At 53.3% G+C, this 20,779-nt stretch overlaps 1 protein-coding gene across 4 annotated transcripts in view; it reads left to right on the plus strand.

Annotated features, from left to right (window-relative positions):
• The window catches only part of DOCK4 (dedicator of cytokinesis 4), a 353,243-nt gene that overhangs the window by 298,171 nt on the left and 34,293 nt on the right, over positions 1 to 20,779 (plus strand). For 3 of the 4 annotated variants that reach the window (XM_066354464.1, XM_066354467.1, XM_066354466.1), the window contains exons 33-38: positions 3,553 to 3,579; positions 3,745 to 3,840; positions 4,605 to 4,665; positions 9,816 to 9,909; positions 18,226 to 18,374; positions 19,688 to 19,774. In XM_066354464.1, the coding sequence (XP_066210561.1) occupies positions 3,553 to 3,579; positions 3,745 to 3,840; positions 4,605 to 4,665; positions 9,816 to 9,909; positions 18,226 to 18,374; positions 19,688 to 19,774 (514 nt within the window). The remainder of the gene's footprint in view (positions 1 to 3,552; positions 3,580 to 3,744; positions 3,841 to 4,604; positions 4,666 to 9,815; positions 9,910 to 18,225; positions 18,375 to 19,687; positions 19,775 to 20,779) is intronic. The other variant, XM_066354465.1, reaches the window with a different exon arrangement.

The raw sequence follows: 20,779 nt of genomic DNA on the forward strand, positions 1-20,779 counted from the left end.
CAGCCCCTCCTCCGTGCTCCCGTACAAAGCGTCTGTCTGTGGCGGCGACAGCTGGAGTTCGGCGAGAGTTCTGATGGAAACCTCATCCGATAATAATAAATGGCTTTCGAAAACGGCTCTCACTTCCACTCGTCGTCCTCGGTCGGAACAAAGAGCCAACAGGAGAAAGCGCTCGGTGAAATGAATCTCTGGAGGCTCGTGATTAACTTTTACGATCAGTTCACAAGATTTATGAGGACTCCCGTCTGGCGATGGTGCCTCTCACCTGCCTTATTAATAAAGGGCCTGAGAGCGTGACATTTGGATTGCCTGGGTATCCATACGACTTCTCAGCTGCAGATGTACCTGGGCGTTAACATCAAAACCGATAATTAAAATATTAAGCATCTGTAACGAGGACCATTCAAAGCGCATTGATTCATTTTGCAGCTGAGAATTGCATGCTTTTGTTCATTCTTAGCCGGTTACTAGAAATGCTACTGTCAATATTTTTCCTTTCATGCTTTTGTGATCATCATCGTTGGGAATAAAATAAAATCTAAAGCGATGATGACATAGCGTTACTTCCCCGGGCTCAGAGAAGAAAAGTGAAAATCTGACCATATTTTGGGTAACAATAACATGCTTTTTTGGGCTGTAGAAACCACAGCGAACCGGGGTGGTCACAGGGAGTCGCTGTACGCCTTATGAGTTAGGAGCACGTGTCGTGATGGCGCACAGTCTCACTGGCTCTCTGTAATTCGTGTCTGAAACTTCCTAAAATTTGTTCAGACGCGGGAGGCGGCTCGCTGAGTCCATAAAACATAGCACTCGCCAAAGCAGCCCCAGAACGAGACTTCCCATTCGTCGGCACAAGACCCGGGGCCATCCTTCTCCGATCCTGACACCGTCTTTGTTTACCTGCGCTGCGTCTTTTTGAAAGCAGTCGGAGTCGGGATTTATTGCTCTCGAGAACGCTGACGCCGGGGACCGCAGACGCCGGTGCGCTAGATGAGAATAGAGCAGACACATCAGCTCCGAGAATCAGAACTAAACTCGGCTTCCCCTGGCTGCTCCCCGATGGGCGCGTTCGGCTTGATGGAGCACCTCCCTGGGGCTGGGAACGCAGCAGGGAGGGTGCCCCCTGGGAGCACAGCGGGAGTCCCTACAGCGTGGGTGGGGGTGGGGGGCCCTAAAAGAACATTCCAGAAGAGCTAACTCCCGCCTCAGTTTCTCCCTGGTCCCTGAGAGCGTGCCCTATCATGTGCTGCTCTAGGGAAGATGCCAGATCAGGGTGAGAGGTCTTTCTGTGGTGATCACAGGCTGGACGCGGGGCTGCAGGCGGCGGTGAGGCGTGCGTCAGGTGTCGGACGCTTTTCTTCGGATGCGGAGGGCATGATGCCCAGACGCAGGTGTTTTATGTGCGAGTGCTAGGCTCGGCGCACCCCGGTAGGATAGAGAGAGAGGCAGACTGAAGGTCAAACCCTCCCCCACCCCCAGTATTCCTTCCTAGAGGGGAGCCTGCCAAGGTCTGTGTCGTCCTGTCCTGCAGGACTCAGGGTGACGGGGCCGCCATGGCCTGTCTGTTAGCAGTAAGATACCACCTCCTGCTGTCCTTCGATGAGTTTCCCGGGGACTCAGCCCGGGCGCGGGGACATTGGTTACAGACCCGATGAAGATACCCCCGTCTCTGCCCAGTCACCGAGAGAGACTGCAGCATGGGTGCTCATCGCCCTGGGTCTGCTTCACATCACACTGGGGCTCGAGCTTGGACACGAAGAACCGCCTTGACTGCGAAACCCGAGCCGTTTGGGTTCCAGACTCGGCCCCGACCTCTGGGCGCCGGGTTCCCCGGGAACCGGGCTGGGCAGAGCCGTGTCCGACCTCGCAAGAGACTTAGGCACCCGGGTGCCGGGTTCGCCGGGAAACGGGCTGGGCAGAGCCGTGCCCGACCTCGGTGCAGAGCCGTGCCCGACCTCACAGGAGGCTTAGGCACCCGGGTGCCGGGTTCGCCGGGAACCGGGCTGGGCAGAGCCGTGCCCGACCTCGCCAGAGACTTAGGCACCCGGGTGCCGGGTTCACCGGGAAACGGGCTGGGCAGAGCCGTGCCCGACCTCACAGGAGGCTTAGGCAGCTCCCCTTTCTTGCTGCACCGGGGAGGCTGTGCGCAGTTATGAAACACGCCCATAAAAGGAGCCCCTGTATTTTTAGAATGATTACTTAACGCTGAGTTCTTTGTTTTCCAAGCCTCTGAAAGTCTCGGAGGTGTGGGCTGCCACTTGGGGAGGTCTCGGCGCTCTTCGGCACGGCTCTGGCAGACAGGTTTCCATCTGAGCGCCTGGTTCGAGGCCACTTGGGCATTTCAGCTGGAAATGGGCGTTCAGAGGGCTCGTTTCGTTTTGGAAAGAAAGAAAAATAATAACACGTTTTAATCAAACGAGGGGACCTTTCCGTGGGGCATCAGTTGTTGCAAGCCCATCTTTTCATACGCTCCCCCCCCCCCCGCTCCCACCGCACACACACAGTGTATGGAACAGTCCAGCATCAACGAGAGAAAAGAAACAGTCAGGGATGCACAGGTGACCGCTGAGGAGACAGAACAGAGGCTGGACACTGGACAGGGACAGCCCGCAGTGGGGGGAGCAGCGAGCCCGTCCCGCCACAAACCCCCCCCCCCCCAATGAGCCTGGACAGCACAGCCCTGCTCTCTCTTCCACTGAGCCCGGCAGACGGCAGGCTCAGGCTGCACGTGGGAGTCTGCATTGTGTATGGGGTTTCTGACCCCAAGAGGAACGAGACGCCAGGTTTTAGACGGAGAGGGCGATCGGTCAGTTCAGAGGGGTCAGACCCTGTCTTCCCGTGGCCACGCGGATGTGCCCACTGACACCACGTGGGGCACGGTCAGCCGTCCCGGCTTCCCCCAGGGTCCGGTTCGTCGTCCGCCAGGAAGCCGGGAGCAGGCATGATGCAGACAGACCCTGGTGGTCGGGACTGGTGTGGCTTTGTGTTGACACAGCACCTCCGCCACGAGGTGCTCAGGGTGAGGGGGCGCAGGTAGGAGGAAGGACCCGTGACTTGGTCCCTGTCGCCCGGCGGCTGTGACCACCACACAGCCAAGCCTCTGCGGCCGGTGACGCAGGGAATGGGGACGGCTGAAAGCACAGTGTGTAGTGAGTGGGCAAATGTTAAGAGAGAGAGAGAAGACACGCCACAGCGTCACTCCGTCTGCACAAGGGTTTTGCTGTGGCATTGCCTGCAGCACCCCTGCGCGGGCGAGGATGCGCTCGGCGGAGAGGTAGGGAAACCGAGCTCCCCGAATCCAGCCAGCTCGGACTTCCAGGCAGATGTATAGGGACGGCCGCTTGTGCTGCTGGCGATGTTATTTTTGATGTGGGGAGGCATCAGCCCAGCTCCTGTAAGGGAGAATGGGGGGGTGGGGGGAGAAACAAAAAGACCTCGGAGAGCCGTGAGGGGCTTGCCTGTTCTGAAAACGTGACTGTCTGCATGCGTTCGTGTTGCTGTGACTTGGATAACCTGAAAACCCATTTGCTTTGTCAATGCTTCCGGGATTAGAATTCCGCTCTTTGGCCCCTACCCTAGGTAAGACGTTGTTTCTGCAAATTGTGCTCCTTGTTAAGATGTTGCGGTGGTTGCTAAGGCGTGTGTGCGTGGGTAAGGTACCCAGGGAAAGAAAGTAAGATGGTTGTCATGGTGACCGATAAAAATAAATGTTGAAGGCGGCCCCGGGTTCTCTCTCTTTTCCAGTCTGCTGAAGAAAATTGAGCGGGAAACATGGAGGGAGAGCGGGGTTTCGTTAATCGCCACGGTGACCCGTCTGATGGAGAGGTTGCTGGATTACAGGTGAGCGGCGTGGGCGGCCCCCGGGTGGGTGCGCCGGGCAGCGTGGGAGCACCGTGCCCGAGGCGCTAGCGTCCCTCCCGCAGAGCCCTGGTCACCGGACCCGGGGCGGTGAGAACAGGACCGTCTAACTGGCCGGTTCAGAAAGTGTAGCTGGGCCGCCCCCTTTCTTTCTGTCTTTGTTCTGGTCCGCAGGTCTCTCGGATCCTTCCCGGAGGGGGCGGGTCCTCAGAGTCCCGCTATTAAAAGGGGCTTTTTTTGTGTGTTGTTCAAGCCGGGCCCACCCCTTGGAGCCAGGAAGTGGGTCCATCCATTGGAGGGTGGAGACAGGGCAACGCGGATTGGTCCAACCATGCTGCTTTCAGAGACATCATTTTATTTTATTTTTTTTAGTTTTGATTTTTAAATGACCTAAACTGTTCAAGCAGTGTGTCCCACTTCAGTGCACTAGGATTTTTGTTTTATTTGAAAAAACAAACGAAATCCTCCTTCTCCTTGCGGATGGCCAGGCCACGCCCACGTCAGGGGGTGTATTGCACCGTAACACGCCCTCGCCCTTTCTCCCCGAGCCCGGCCCATTGAGAGGGAGCGCCGTCCACCCAGAAGTGGACTTCTCCATGGCAACGGAGGCTCAGGAGTCCGAGACCACCCCACCCCCACCCCCCACCCCGCTCTGAACGGCAGCTCGCCTCTTCCTTCCCGGAGAGAGCGTGTGTGCGCCCCCGGGAAGGGGGTTCTGAGCTCTGACCGCCGCTTTCTGTTCGCAGGGACTGCATGAAAGTGGGCGAGGTGGACGGCAAGAAGATCGGCTGCACCGTGAGCCTCCTGGTCAGTGACCCGGCCCCCTCTCCGCCCAGCGCCCTCACCTTTGTTGTCTCACCCGGAGACAGACCGTGTGGGGTTTGGTTCCGGTCCGCAGGGTGTTTTTAGCTGGACGTCTCTCGGAAGAGTTTAGAAGTGTGTGTGTAGAAGAGGCCTCGCGGGGTTCAGGTGGAGTTGAGTCATAAAAACTGACCGCCTCCGAGTATGTAAAACGCAACACGGCGCCCGGCGGCCCTGAGTCAGAGAGCTGGGCGCCCAACGAGATGCCATACGTTCTCCTGTCGCGTGGCTCTGTCATCCTGGGGTCCCCGGTTGCTCTCTAGGACAAAGCACCGTGTCCCCGATAGAGGACTTTGTACTCCTGTTGCCGGATGTGAAACCCGGCCCTTCGGGTCTGCCTGGGGCCAGCTGGTCAGCTGTGGGTTCTTGACTTCGTGCTGGAAAAATTTCACAGCATGGGTCCAGGCGATTTGGGGAGTAGGTTTTATAAAGGTGGGGACAGGGAAACGAGGAGGCGCCTAGAACAGAAGAGCCTGGGCAGGCAGGCCCACTGCGGCTCCCGGGGAAGTCAGAGGGAAGGGGGGCCTTGGGGACAGGGCGGGGGTCACCCGGGGCCAGCTGCCACTGCCCACTGCTCCCCTGGCTGCAAGTGTCCTGAGGAGCCTGAGAGTGTAGGACACGGAGGCCTGTGGGGGAAGAAGGGGGGAGGGGAGAGTGCAGCCACGCTCCGGCTGGGAGGGGGCTTGCAGGGTCCTCAGTCCTAAGAGATTTTCAGGGTGGAGGTCTTAGGGGCGGCCCCAGGGGAGGATCTCAATGGAATACTCAGCGGCTCTCCAGGTGTGTCCTGGTTGCAGTCTCCCCTGATTGGTCGGAGCCAGGGCAGGGGGCCATAGTCCATCCAGCCGGTCAGAGGTCAGCAGCTGTGGTCCTGCTTATCTGGTTCTGGAGCTGAAACGTACCTGAAGCCGATGTCATTCCTGGGAGTTAAAACGGCAGGACAGTTCTCTGGCCTCCAATGCACTCCCCTGCTAAGGACATCTGGCCCACATGACTAGCAATATACTGGGAGAGGAAAGGTCCAAACCATGTGACCAGAGATAGGAGATCAGGGGGCTCTAAACCGCCTGACCAGCAGTCTGCTCGTGGGGGGAAGGTCACCCTGGGGGCGAGATCTTCGTCTTCCCAGTTTTGCCTGTTGCTAGGCAACCGGGGCTTCCTGCCCTGGTGGCCCTCTGTGCCTGGCGGGCGTGGTGTCCTTGCTCTGCTCATATCCGTCTAACTCCCCACCACACTTCTGTGCAGACAGTTTCTTTCTGTCCTTCTTTAATACATGAAATAGTGGTGATCTCTTCTTTTGTGACCAGATGACCGTTTTCTGTCAGACACACTCATGTGCACTCTGTAGCTTCTTTGTAAATTAAATCTATCATTCATATATATATATATGTAATATATATATATATATATATATATCGCTAAGGTTTGGGTTATAAGTAGGATGATCATGGCTGTGCTTTGGCACCCAAACAGGACATTTCTCGGAGAGTGGCGTCCAGTATTGGGCGAGGAGAACAGGCTCACTCAGGTCTGTCCCGGGAAAACGACGTTTGCATTGAAATGTCTCATGACTTAACAGTTCAACCAACTGACGGTCTCACCACGGGGCAAAAGAATATGTACACTTAGACATTTATTTTTCAGAGTTCAAAGACGGGAAACCAATGCTTTTGATCATTTCCCTTACTCGGGTTGGAAATGTAGGACTCTGTGACTCTTTCCAGCGCGTCACGGTTTCTTCGTCGTTTTGCAGAATAAACGAAACCTCACCATCTGTTCTGCCCTCACTCTGACCCTCTCCCTCGCCTTGCTGCCCGGCGTCTGCCCGCACCTAGAGGGCGTGTTCTGCCCCGCGCTGATTCGGCCTCGTCTGGGTCATTGGCTTCGGTCTTGTTTTATTTGGTTTGGTTTTGTTAATTCCCTCACGGCCTCTCTTTGAAGCTCAGGACTTTCCACCGTCTTCTGTCTCCTTCTGTTTCCCGGACTTGTTTCCTCCCTGCACGGTTCTTCATCTCTGAGGATACGACTGTATTCTCGACCGCACCCACCATGTCCTCCTCCTCCTCTCGGATTTATTTATTTATTTATCTATTGTATTTTTCCCAAAGTGAGAAGTGGGGAGGCAGAGAGAAAGACACCTGCATCCGCCCAACCGGGATCCACCCGGCATGCCCACCAGGGGGCGATGCTCTGCCCATCTCAACCATTGCTCGTTGTAACCAGAGACATTCTGTATGCCTGAGGTAGAGGCCATGGAGCCGTCCTCACTGCCCAAGCCAACTTTGCTCCAGTGGAGCCTTGGCTGCAGGAGGGGAAGAGAGAGACAGAGAGGAAGGAGAGGGGGAAGGGTGGAGAAGCAGATGGGCGCTTCTCTGGTGTGCCCTGGCCGGGAATCGAACCCAGGACTTCCACACGCCGGGCAGACGCTCTATCCTCCTCTTGGAATTAATTGTTACATCTCCACCTCCAACATAAGCATCTAGAAATAGTGAGACCCAAGTGTCCTCCCTCAGGCCGCATCTGGGTAGGGGCTTTCTCCCATCACTTGGGTCACCTGGCTCAAAGGTAACCTCCAGCCATCAGGCCAAGCTTGCTGGGTCAGCTCATTTCACCCCCACCTCCCTTCAAGCTTATTTCTGACCTTGAACTCTGAGCCACCCCCACTGTGGAATGTCCTGTGTGGGACATTCCACCGTATTTTGCCAGCCTTCCACCATAGTCACCGTCCTTAGCCTGAGCTGTGTCCTTAGCCACAGCCCTGCTCGTGCGTTTAGGGAGAAAAGCTAAGGTCCCGGTGAGCTATCGGTCCTCTCAGATTGTCTCCGTAGCCCTGGCTCTACCCCAACTCCAGGCGCAACGTCCGGCGAGCAACCTCAAGGCAAAGCCTTGACCGGTTCCCAGAGGACCCCTTCCTTCCCCGTCGTGTTCTCCCACGGTGCCTCCGTTTGCTTGGTCAACACGCCCAGGTGCATTTGCCTGAGTTCATTTCCTCCATCGGAGTAACACGAGTGGTTCCTCGGAGGAACGGATTAGTGCTCTGTCCTAAATGTGTTTGTTCTCGTCTCCCTGTGGGTATGAACCAGAGGCTTAATACCATCAGGGGCCCTGTCTGTATGCGCTGGAGACAAAGAATGTATCCAGCTCGCTTTCTACAGGGACTGAGAGTAGCCCCTAGAGAGATTGTTACCATTTTCAAAGCTGTTCTCATTTCAACTAGCATATTTCTTATTAAAGAAGCAAATATGTAGATAGCATTGAAGCTGATCTTCTTAGCTTCCACTCCATCTGGAAACTTCTTGATGTTTTCAGCATCAATACGATTCTCATCAGCCACTCCCTTCCTCTCAGACAGTCTTTTTCTCTCTCAGAAAGATCAATTCCAGAATGTCTTTTGGAGAGCCCTGGCTATTTTTTTTTTCTTTTCCAAACCATCAGAGTTAAATTTAAACCGGGATGTTCGGTTGGTAAAAATGCAAAGTCTTGGACATGACTCATGCTAGGAAAGGTAATTGTTTCATTCTGTCCCACATTCTCCCAGACATATGTGAGATATATTCATCTGCTGATGGAGAAATCTTTTTTTTTTTTTTTAAGAGCTATTCATTTGCAGAGTGATTGCTTATTTTGTTCTCAAAGAAAGCTGCTTGTTACCAGAAAGCTATTAGAGCAAATCATCCTTTAATAATGTAAAAGCCTGCTGTGGGGTTGTTAGACTTGTGTTTCTGGTACAACAGTTCTTGCTAATTAAAATGATTTGGGTCATGATGAGAGCTGTGAATAGCACTATTTACTTAGTTGTTTAAAAGAATGAATGCCAGGGGCTACAGGACACAAGAGGAAAAGGGAAGGATAATGGTCTAAATTGGGGGAAAAAAAATTTTTTTTATGTTCAACGAAGTGTCAGCGTCACAAGATTAGAAGAACGGACACCTGGGGGGTGTTACCCAGAACGCACACCCCCAGACGAGGGTCCTCAGGCTTCAAGCACAGTGGAAGGGGCCACAATCGCGAGCTTCATCCATTCCCGAAGCCCTCTCAAGCTAACCAGCTTCAAAAGCTTGGAGGATTCGTGGCCTTTCCCCGTTAGAAAGACCTGTCCCCCTGCTGGCCGTCAGATGTGTCCCCCATCATGTCTCGTGTTCCTCCCTCCTCTACCGAGGAGCACCGGTCAGACGGCAGCAGAGAAGTAGAGAGGCAGGAACTCCCCCGCTGGGAGCAGGTGTTTCGTGGCCCAGGCGCTCCTGAAGGTGCCTCGTTTAAGCCTCACAGCGTCCGTGTTTCTGCCGGAATCCAGCTTCGTATATACGTTGGCTTCTATTTACTAAGTTCTGTGGGGAATGATGTACTTTCTAACGTGGTGAAGGATATAGAGGTGAATGCGGCCGATGCACCTGTAAATGCCAAGGTGTTGTGCCCGGGTATGTCCAAGTGGAGATTTTGATAACATTGAAATGTGTTAGTTGACGTTGAGGAAGATCGAGGTACTTTTCTCTTAATCAATAATAAGTAAAATATTTTCAGTGAGCTCACCTCTTTATAATAATAATTTGAAACAAAATATCTATTCATCCCTTTATGTTTTATACATAAACTAGAAACATTTGAACTCCAGCACAAGTGAGAAATTCCAAACAGCACCCTCAGAATGTTTCCATTGTTTTTCCTCAGCCATGTTTCGTTTTTCCTTAGAGTAAATGTGTTTGACACTCGAAAGACACTGCTTTGAATATCACTAATTAAATAAAAAACAACAACAGGTTAATCTGTTACATATTTCACTGTTGTTTTAGTAATAAGCTAATTGTCCACTAGCAGTTTAACAAAAAAAAAAAAAATGAAAAGTTACAAAAGAAACGTTAATCAAAGGTAATAACACCCACAGAAGTTTCCAGCGCATTCCATGATTGCCAGGTCACACTTAACACAGATGGTGTTGAATTAAACGCACGTCCCTGGGCCTTCCTCACTTTATGGTTTTAAAAACATTGATATGAAAAAAAAAATGCATCAGTTCTCTTGGGTCAGTGTCATGAGACGTCAGCAGAGTAGAAAGCCTCGCTGTTGAGGAACTATCCACACGTGCATTTTTTTTTTCCCAGAACTTCTATAAGACGGAACTGAACAAGGAGGAGATGTACATCCGCTACATCCACAAACTCTACGATCTGCATCTCAAAGCGCAGAACTTCACAGGTAATTCTGGCTTCTGGCTCCGGTGGGGCAAGGGGGCTAGACCCTGGTGTATGAAACGTGAGAAATTCTCTGCTTTCTTTAAAATTAGGGCTGAGGACTCAAGCATTTCTACTTTAAGATTGAAATGAATTTTTTAATAGAAGTGAGCTGTCTTTTGTTGTTGCAACCTCTATATCAGATAAAGAGCCGCCTATTAAAAAAAAATGGAAATTTGGGGGAGGGCGGAAGGGAGGGGTGAAGGGTGATGGGCAGAGAGACTTGAGTTGGGGTTGGTGAGCACACCATGGAGTGTACACATGATGTGTAGAAGGGGGCACCAGAAACCCGCATGATTTTGTGAACCAGTGTCACCCCAATGAATTCAGTAGAAAGGAAAAAAAAATTGAAATTTATTTTTAATTGGATTTATTTATGTTTTTTGTACTTCGTTTTAATGTATACATTGGCTTTTTTTTTTTTTTCTTTTTTAAACTGTACCACTTTGCATGCTTTTTTAGAGGTTGATTTTGAGGTTACAAAATGTATACTTAATTTTTCAGTCTACTTAGAGTTAGTATGTTACCACCTCAAGTTGCATGTAGAAAGTTTCCAACCGTAGGGGTCCCTGGGTCTTCCTCACTATGTGGTAGCTAGCACGTGTATTTTTTTTTTTTTTTTTGTATTTTTCTGAAGCTGGAAACGGGGAGAGACAGTCAGACAGACTCCTGCATGCGCCCGACCGGGATCCACCCGGCACGCCCACCAGGGGGCGACGCTCTGCCCACCAGGGGGCGATGCTCTGCCCATCCGGGGCATCGCTCTGTCGCAACCAGAGCCACTCTAGCGCCTGGGGCAGAGGCCAAGGAGCCATCCCCAGCGCCCAGGCCATCTTTGCTCCAATGGAGCCTCACTGTGGGAGGGGAAGAGAGAGACAGAGAGGAAGGAGAGGGGGAGGGGTGGAGAAGCAGATGGGCGCCTCTCCTGTGTGCCCTGGCCGGGAATCGAACCCAGGACTTCTGCACGCCAGGCCGACGCTCTACCACTGAGCCAACTGGCCAGGGCCCTAGCACGTGTATTTTTAATGTATCTACATACGCTAAAAGCCCCATCGGATAATGTCATGATTTTATCTTTCAACCGTCTTACCTCATTTAAGGAAGGATAGAAATAGAATGTTATATTTACTCAGCTATTTTTCACTTTTACTGTTCTTTTTTCATCCATGACATTCTCAATTTCTCTGTTGTCATTTTTGGTTAACCTAAAGAACTTGTGTTAGTATTTCTTTAAAAGCAGATCTAGTGGTGAAGACTTCTTGGTTTCCTTTGTTTGAGAATGTCTTTATTATCCCTTCACCCCTGTAGGATATGTTGGCTGGATATACACAGAATTCTAGGTGAATGGTTCTTTTGTTTCAGTACTTTGAAAAATGTCCCACTGTCTTCTGGCCCCCATGGTTTTTGATGAGACATCAGCTGTCATTTAAATTGTTCCCCTGTATGTAACGTAATTCTCTCTGTTATTTTCAAGATTTTATCTTTAGGTTTCAGCAGTTTGATTATGATTTAGATGGTTATGGTTTTCTTTAAGTGTATCCTATTTGGGGGTGGTGAGCTCCTTGAATTGATAAACCTATTTCTTTCACCAAATTTAGGGTGTTTTCAGGGACTGTTAACTAGAATATATATATATTTTTTTCTTTTTTTTCTTTCTGAAGTTAGAAGCAGGCGGGCAGTCAGACAAAATTCTGCATGCGCCCAACCAGGATCCACCCGGCATGCCCACCAGGGGTTGATGCTCTGCCCATCTGGGCCATTGCTCCGTTGTGGCCAGAGCCATTCTAGCGCCTGAGGCAGAGGCCATGGAGCCATCCTCAGCACCTGGGCCAGCTTTACTCCAATGGAGCCTTGGCTGCAGGAGGGGAAGAGAGAGACAGAGAGGAAGGAGAGGGGGAAAGGTGGAGAAGCAGATGGGCGCTTCTCCTGTGTGCCCTGGCCGGGAATTGAACCCGGGACTTCCACATGCCGGGCTGATGCTCTACCACTGAGGCAACCGGCCAGGGCTAGAATATATATATTTTCTGCACCAGTCTTTCTCCTCTCTTTTTTTTTTTTTAAGTAGTTTTTTTTTTTTCCCTTGTACCCCTCTGAAGCCGGAAACAGGGAGAGACAGTCAGACAGACTCCCGCATGCGCCCGACCGGGATCCACCCGGCACGCCCACCAGGGGCGATGCTCTGCCCACCAGGGGGCGATGCTCCGCCCCTCCGGGGCGTCGCTCTGCCACGACCAGAGCCACTCTAGCACCTGGGGCAGAGGCCAAGGAGCCATCCCCAGCACCCGGCCATCCCTGCTCCAATGGAGCCCCGGCTGCAGGAGGGGAAGAGAGAGACAGAGAGGAAGGAGGGGGTGGTGGAGAAGCAAATGGGTGCCTCTCCTATGTGCCCTGGCCAGGAATCGAACCCAGGACCCCCGCACGCCAGGTCGACGCTCCACCGCTGAGGCAACCGGCCAGGGCCTCTTTCTCCTCTCTTTTGGGACTCCAGTGATATGAATATTAGCACTTTCGCTGTTGTTCCATAAGTTCCTGGGTCTCTATTCATTTTTTTAAATCTTTTTGTTGTTCAGTTATGATGCTTTCTTTTGGTCCATTTATAAGTCATTGACTTTCCTCCATCAGTGCCATTGAGCTGTTGACCCCTTTCAGTTAACAAAAATTTTAATTTTTGTTATTCTGTTCTAAAATTTTCATTTGGTTATTTTGTTTTTATTGCTTCAGTTTCTTTGCAGGGAAAGAAAAACATTGTTCATTTTTAATTTGTGGAGCGTGGTCATAACAGCTGCTTCATGTTATTTGTTCATTGCTCCAGCATCTGAATCATCTTGAGGTTGGCATCTGTTAATTGCCTTTCCCTTTGAGATTTGTTTACTTCTCCTGTTCCTTTGAATATCAAGTAATTTTGCATTGTATCCTGGACATGGTGAGTATTAGGAGACTCTGGGTTCCATTAAAATCTCCTGGAGCATGTTAACTTTTTATTATCGTTATTTTAGCAAACAACCAGTCCAGTTTCTGTCAAACTTCAAGTCCTGAATCACCTTCTGGAGGCCGGGACCCTAAATGTTTGTTTAGTTTTCAAAGCCCTTGCAATGCTGTTCTTCCCTGTATGGGTGTTACCCAGGGGCAGCCTGGGACATATATGGAGATCCGTACCCTAGTTACTTCTCCAGACCATTTTCTGTTCATTCCGGTCTTTCCTGCCCATGTGCAGCTTGGGAAAGCGCCCGTGAACATCATCGGCAGGATTTCAAAGGCCCGTTCTCCAGCCCTCTGTTCCCTGTGGTCTCCCTTCTCTTCAGATCTCGGGGGGGCTTCTTCCCTCGTCCTCTGTCCTGATCGAAGCCCAAACTCAACGCCAAGACTTGATTCTCCACACTGTGATGCGCTCCCTTCAGTTCGTCTTTCTGGGGGCCGAACGGTGACAGTACAAAGCCCCTGGAAGCCACGGCCGCTGTTTATGATTGTCCTCGCTGTCACCACTGCCGGGTGGCAGTTCTCTCCCTGGGACTCAGAGTAGCCCAGAGCGGTCAACGTACCCCACCCTACAGAAGGTCCTCGTCCGGACCCTCTGCCTAAAGGAGCTTTTCTTGGAGTATTTTCTGCTGTTCCCATTTGCATGTCAGCAGATAGGAGAGGCAGAAAATACAAACAGAGCACTCACCACTCTGTGGCCGTGCTGTGAGTCTTGGTGTTCCTACCCTGATTTACTTTTCCGAGTCTTCCGATGCGTGCTTTCTCTGTTCTGTGGAGGGTTTCCCGTGGCAGTCAGCAGGGGAAATAGGATACAGTGTGCTTACTACATCTTACCAGAACCAGAACCCTGTAACCGGATTGAGGAACTACAGAGCTTGTTTTTTTTTTTGCTCCAGTTCTTCTGAGGAACCCCTGAATTGTGGTCACTCCCTCACCTGCCAAAGAGCAGAGGGGTCCTTTCTGAAACGGTGGCTGTGGTTCTCGAGTTTGTGCCTTCACAGCTGCAGTCCCACCCCATCTAGCAGTGACATCCTGCCGTTCCGTCTGTTATCAAGTACCGTGCCCCAGATTCTGAAAGGCACCATACCGCACTTCATTGTGTTTATGTAGAGACACCCAGTCCAGATGAATTTTAAAGGGTTTTATTAAAGGAGGAGATTTATTAAGTATGCCAGCTGCATATGGCTGACACGGGGCAGCAGACCCAAATCATGCAGTCCCCAAAAATAGCTCAGGGACTGCTTATATACCCTCGATCACACACGGGCAGGGGTGGGGGGAGAGCGTGACATCATGGCACAAGCAGACAACATTTGTTTAGGGGATACACAGAAACATTGAGACTTTCAAGGTAATGCAGTCAAAGATGTTTACAAATCTTTTAGGGTTCATCTTCCCTCACTAGCCTAGAGGTATTTTACCCTCAAGATTCCAGGAAGGGGGAGGAACTACAATCAATGCAAGGTGGTATGTAAATTCTGTCTCCCATTGAAAGAGAAGAAGTTTCTCGGTTAACCTTGATTTTAGATTTAAAATTAAATGACCCATTGTTCTTGCAAGCCAGTACCTTCTACATTCTTCCCCCTCCCCTCTCCAAAGGAGGGACGGGACAGGAAAGCCTGACTTTTCCTCCTAGAATATCAATATTAATTCTCAGCTTTTTGGTGCCTTACAACCCGTCGGAAGTCTTGAGATGACCTTGGGCACTTCTCTTAGCTTAGTGCTCATTCATGATGTCCTTTTGATGTTGCTTCCCAAGAAATCTCTCAAGATGATTTCATGTCATTGTTCCTACTTTCTCTGCTTTGGGTGGGTTTTTCTCACCTCTCACTGGAACTGCTTCTTACCTGTCACCAGAAGTATCCTCTACAGCAGTGGTTCTCAACCTGTGGTCGCCACCCCGGCGGGGGTCGAACGACCAAAACACAGGGGTCGCCTAAAGCCATCGGAAATACATATTTTATTTAAAAATGTATTGTATAATAAATATGTATTTTCCGATGGCTTTAGGTGACCCCTGTGTTTTGGTCGTTCGACCCCCGCGGGGTCGCGACCCACAGGTTGAGAACCGCTGCTCTACAGCACCGGTCAGCCAACTCCAGCCTGCAGCCCGGCCACCTGGTTCTGGGAAGAGTGTTTTATTAGAACCTGGCCAGACCCACGTCTGCTCGTGCCTGGAGCTGCTCGCCTGCTCCCAGGGCAGGACTGAGGAGTCACAGTAGAGGCCACGTGGCCGGCACGCCGGTGATGCTTACCCTCTGGGTTCTAAGGAAACGTTGCCGGCCTTGCCTCTTGCCATAATTCCAGTGTCAGTCTGCATCTTCTACGAAATCAAGTTCCAGCCCTTGGTTCAAGGTCCATCAGAACTGAACCAACACCTGCCTTCTCAGGCTCATCTGAACACTTGGTACCTTCCTTCTTTCATCCTGCCGGGCCGGTTCCGTTCTCCTCTTCCCCGTGAAGTCTGTCTGCACCTTCCTGGGGTTCTGCTCCCCTTCCTCCCCCGCTCCTCCCCCACCCCTCGCCCCCCGTCTGTCATGAGCTGAGCGATGTTTCCAATTCTTTTCCCAGTGCAGATTTCAGACTTCCATTAAAGCTCTTTTGTTTTTATTCAGTTATATAAGGTGTGTGTGTGCGTGCGCGCAAGCGTGTGCATGATGCGTGTGTGCAGATAGGTGGGTAGGTAGCTGGCTAGACAGGCAGCGCATATGGCATTATCTCCAGTCAAAGGCTGAATTCCTCGAGGACGGAGATGACATATTGTCCTTCTTAGTCTCCTCAGTTCTTAGAACAGTGCCCAGCAAGATACGGTTTAAGTACGCGCATTAGTAATGAGTGCCCCTAATTAAGTTTTAACACCCGGAGAGCAGATTGTCCTCCCTCGATATTGGCAACTCCTTACTCGCTGAGGAAGCCCCAGCAGCCCTGGACACGGGAGTGCCGACAGGTTCGATTCAGTAGACGACGGCTTCTGAGCCGGCTGGGTTGCCTGGCAGTGTAAACGGTCATTGTTAGGTAGTCAGTAGCCAGATTTGGAGAAGAATGGAGACCTACTTTTTATATCTGTGGGGGGAAAAACCCGGTAGGCTTGTTTTGTTTAAAGTCCAAAAATAAAAAGACAGGGGAGAAGCGCTGAAGACTGGCCTCTCCAGATACGCAGCGGGGGGGGGAGGGGGGGGCTGTTCTGGTCTCTACGCCCAACTCCAACTCTATCTGGTAATATTTTGGAAATGGGAAGAGCTTGTTTATTTATTTTCATTTGTTTGTGTTTTATGTCTCCCAAAGTCAGGAGTTCTTTTCCCATATAACATCTTATTCTTCTGCCTCCTGTCCCCGTTTCTGAGTGTCCTTGGAGAACACGGAATGGACGGAGGGACTTCCTGCCTTTCTAGGATTCTGTTGACCAGGCGTCACCCTCTGCAGCCCTGTTATGACGGGGGCTTCCTCTGTAATGCACCTAATGCACCTGCCCCGCCCCCCCCGCATCTCTGTTACCCCTCCTCTTGTCTCATTGGTGTCCTCACGGGACACGTCTCGAGACGGTGGAGCGAGCCAACCCATGCCCCAGTATGTGGTGTTGCCTCTTGTCCAGAACTGGAGACACTTTTTACGTGATGAGCTGTCGGGAATTTTGCGTGTGATCCATTCTTCCCCATTTCCTTGCAAAATAGCATCTTCTGAAGCTACACAGAAAGAAACAGACAACATATTACAAATAAAACACCTACAATTTGCCAGAATTTCAGAATCGTCCTCAGCCTTCTGCTGCTGAGTTGTTCGTGCCTCAAAGATACATATGTTGCAGTTAATGACAACTGTTATGGCAAAATGGACACAATATAAAATCCACCATCTTAACCATTGTCAAGCGTGCAGGTCAGGGGCGTTAAGTACGTTGGCATTTTTATGCACTCACCATCGGCATCCGTCTCCACAGCTGTTCCATCATCTCAAACTGAAACTTCCCGCTGCTTACGGAAAGCAGTCACTCCCCACCCTCCCTCCCCCCAGCCAGTCTCCAGGATGTTTCCCGGTGCTCTGTCCAGGGGGACAGGCTGCAAGGGACCAGCTGTGAGGGGCTGTGGGCGAGTCCACGTGGTGTGTGAGGGACCCTCAGTCGGTTCAGGAGGTGGGAGCAAGTGTGGACGGAGGAGCAGGGACACGCGTGGGGTTTCCCTAGGTGATTGGCATTCATTAGGAGGCTGTGTGGGGAGTTACAGGTCAGGAATCCCTCCCGGGAGGGCACAGAGAACACCGGAAGGCTCTTCTTCTGTTTTGAACAAAGCGTGGCCTCCGGTGACCTGGTGGTTATCACCCTTCTGCCCAGTCGGAAGCCTTACCCTGGCCACCGCCTGCGCTGTGGTCATTCCGCTCTGTCTCTGTGCCCACCCGTCGGCCAGCGCCCCTCCGTGGGTGCTTGGTCCTTCTCGAGGACCGGGTCACCAGAGACCGCTTGGGAAAGCAGATCGTACTGGTAACGGCGTGTGGACCGGACGGGGGGCTCGGAGGCTGCCGGCGGGTCAGGAGAGCCTGTGCTGCGGGCACACGGCCACTGGCGGGCTGGGAGAGCCCGTGCTGCGGGCACACGGCTGCAGGGCCAGCTGGGCTCAGCAAGGGTGATGCAGAGAGAGGTCCACGTCTGTGTCACACACGCATGCACATGCACGGTCACACACAAACACACACACACACACACACATCAAATACTCCCTGTTCCTTGATGTCTGGATTTTTCTGCTTCTCCTCTGTCCTCAGTGTCGCTGCCCCTTCGCCCCTCCTGCCTCCCGCCCGCCTCCCGGCCCCGCCCCCAGTTCCAGATCCTCCAGCCTCTGATTCTCCGGAAGAACGCGGCCACCCCTGCCGGTTCCCTAAGCACTCCCTTTGGGAGACGCTTGTCGTCTCGCGAGGGCTTCCCCAGTGAACGTCCCCAGCAGACAGCGAGTGTCTCCTCTAGACCTTTGAGCCAGTTACAGCACATAACCTTCACTTTTATTATTCCAGTAGCATGCGGGCATTGTAGAGGAAGAAAGAGTGGAAGGTGAGAGAGACAGAATGACCATGAGTGAATGGATGAGTTAATGAATGACTACAGGAGCCAAACAACTAGGTAGCTCTCCGGTGCCCCCAGCTCCCGGGAAGTCACCGTTCATTAGCCTGCTGTTGCATACATCCTGGGCATTCTTCTTCAGTGTCGCAAAGTGCACGAGATCGTGTGGCCTCCGACCTGTCCCGAGCCAGCCCCGGGCAGGGCACGGGGCGGCCGTGGGGGCCCCATCGGGACGGTCGCCTCCCCCTTGGCTTGCAGAGGCTGCGTACACCCTCCTGTTGTACGACGAGCTGCTGGAGTGGTCGGAGCGGCCCCTGCGCGAGTTCCTCAGCTACCCCCTGCAGACCGAGTGGCAGCGCAAGGAGCACCTGCACCTGGCTGTCATCCAGAACTTCGACCGGGGCAAAGTGAGTGGCCCTGGGGGTGCGGGCGGTGTCCACTCCTGCGCCCAGCTCCCAGGGGGGGGGGCAGCATCGGTGGCCTCCCCCCAGGCACGGAGAGGTGGTCCCGGGGTCCAGAAGGCCCTCTGACCCTGGGACACAGGTCAGCCCGCCTCCTCCCTCCGCTTCTCCCCCTCTTCGACTGCGTGCCCCCCTCAGGAAAGAACACGTGTGTGAATCACGGGTGTTTCTTGATTCGGATCCCGGGGCGTTTTGGTAACGCGTGTCTTAGAGGCAGACGCGTCGTCCCAATCGCTCGGTAAACGGAAAACTAACAGACAAGCAGGGCCTGTCGCTCTTGTACCGAGCGTGATCGGCACAGCCGAACACCTGACGCTTCTTCGCGTCCTCCCAAACGTTGAGCTGCGGCGGACGTAGCGTTACCGCGACAGCGGGCACCGCCTCTGTGGCCGCCTCCTGCGGGATAAGCTGAGGCAGAATCTCCGTCCGCCCGCACGGCCCGTTCCAGGGGTCTGTGCCAAGCAAGGGCCGCCAGTGGTGGATGACCCAGGGGTCAGACGGGCCCGCTGCCCGCTTCTGTGCAGCCCGCCGGCCACGGTGGGCGTCGACATCCTCAGATGGTTGGAAGCAACCAGAGCAACCAGATGGGGACTGTCGGACACGCGGAAACAATCTGAAACTCAGATGTTGGTGTTCGTGGATCGCGGGCACACTGGAGCACAGTGGAGCCCGTCTCTGTGCCCACGTGTGTTCCTGCCTGAACGCCACAGCCGAGCGGTTGGTGGACAGAGGCTGCTGGGCCCGCAGAGCCTAACTCAACTGCCCGGCCCTCTGCGGAAGTTTGCTGATACCTGAGCTAGATGGGAGGACTTCCGCGTTGCTGCCTGGGGTCACCGGCTGAGCTAGACCCTCCTAGCACACAGGTGCCATTGAGCCGAGCAGGGACGCCAGCCGGCCGGGGTGGATAACTGGGCCCCGGGTCGGTAGAAATGACCCGTCAGCCCAGACGGCCCGTTCAGTCATCCCCTTGGCCATTGGGGAGGAGCTGTGATTATTTCAAGATGATGATCCTGAAATGATGGCCGGGAATGGCGTCTCCGCGCCCCGTGTCAGTGACCGCTGGGGCGGACGGCCGTTTCCAGCCTCCTAAAGACTTTCAGTAAAGTCGCACGTGGATGGCAGGCTCAGGGGGGCAGTGGTCCCCCTAAAGGCAGCAGGTCCGCGGGATGAAGCAGCTAGGCCCGGGGACCCGCACGTGGGCCGCCCTCCCTCTGCCGGGCGGGGAGACCGTTAACACCTCTGCTCCTCCTCGTCTGCAGTGCTGGGAGAACGGCATCATCTTGTGCCGGAAGATCGCGGAGCAGTACGAGAGCTACTACGACTACCGGAACCTGAGCAAGATGCGGGTAAGGCGCCCGGGTGCACGCTCGGCCGGCCGGCTTTCCGGGACGGGGTCACCGCTGTGGCCGCCTGGCCGGGTCCCGTCGGCAGGTGTGGTCGGGTCAGTCTTCCCCGGGAAGCCTGCCCAGCCTGCCGTTGCGCACAGAAGTAGCAGACAGCTCTGCGCGGTGCCACTGCCGCGTATACACAACCTGAGCCCTGGGTCTCAGCTCGACGCCGCCATCAGCAGTCATGCACCGCCCAGGCCGGGACTCCCACGGTCAGTGCGCTGAGGAAGATGCCCGCACTGCCCATGGGCTGCCCACGTGGACGCAAAGCTCTGGAGCGGTCCACCCCTCTCAGTCCCGTTGTCTGCGCAACCAAGTAGTAGAGACGGCTCGCTGACCCACTTTGTAAATACCTCCGGGCTGAATTCCACAGGCACCACCTCTCTTTAGCTTCAAGACTGTATTTGTGTTTGCTGAGCCTAAACCAAGGCCCGCCCCACAGCTCAGGAGTTGAACGCTGTGTGTCTCTGACACGGAGGTTCTGTCCTTCCCTCCCCTCGGGATCAGACAAAGCCCCTCATGCTGCAGGTCCTTACTCTGCGTAGTCGTGAATGTTTGTGTCAGCTGGTTATCCCTGAGTTCTTCAGGGTTTTTTTGTTTGTTTGTTTGTTTTTTTGTATTTTTCTGAAATTGGAAACGGGGAGGCAGACAGACTCCCACATGCGCCCAACTGGGATCCACCCGGCATGCCCACCAGGGGACGATGCTCTGCCCATCCGGGCGTCACTCTGCCGCAGTCAGAGCCATTCTAGTGCCTGAGACAGAGGCCAAGGAGCCATCCTCAGTGCCCGGGCCAGCTTTGCTCCAATGGAGCCTCGGCTGCGGGAGGGGAAGAGAGAGACAGAGAGGAAGGAGAGGGGGAGGGGTGGAGAAGCAGATGGGCGCTTCTCCTGTGTGCCCTGGCCGGGAATCAAACCTGGGACTCCTGCACGCCAGGCCGACACTCTACCACTGAGCCAAGTG

Source organism: Saccopteryx leptura, chromosome 12 (assembly GCF_036850995.1).
Source record: "Saccopteryx leptura isolate mSacLep1 chromosome 12, mSacLep1_pri_phased_curated, whole genome shotgun sequence".
NCBI classification, from domain to species: domain Eukaryota; kingdom Metazoa; phylum Chordata; class Mammalia; order Chiroptera; family Emballonuridae; genus Saccopteryx; species Saccopteryx leptura.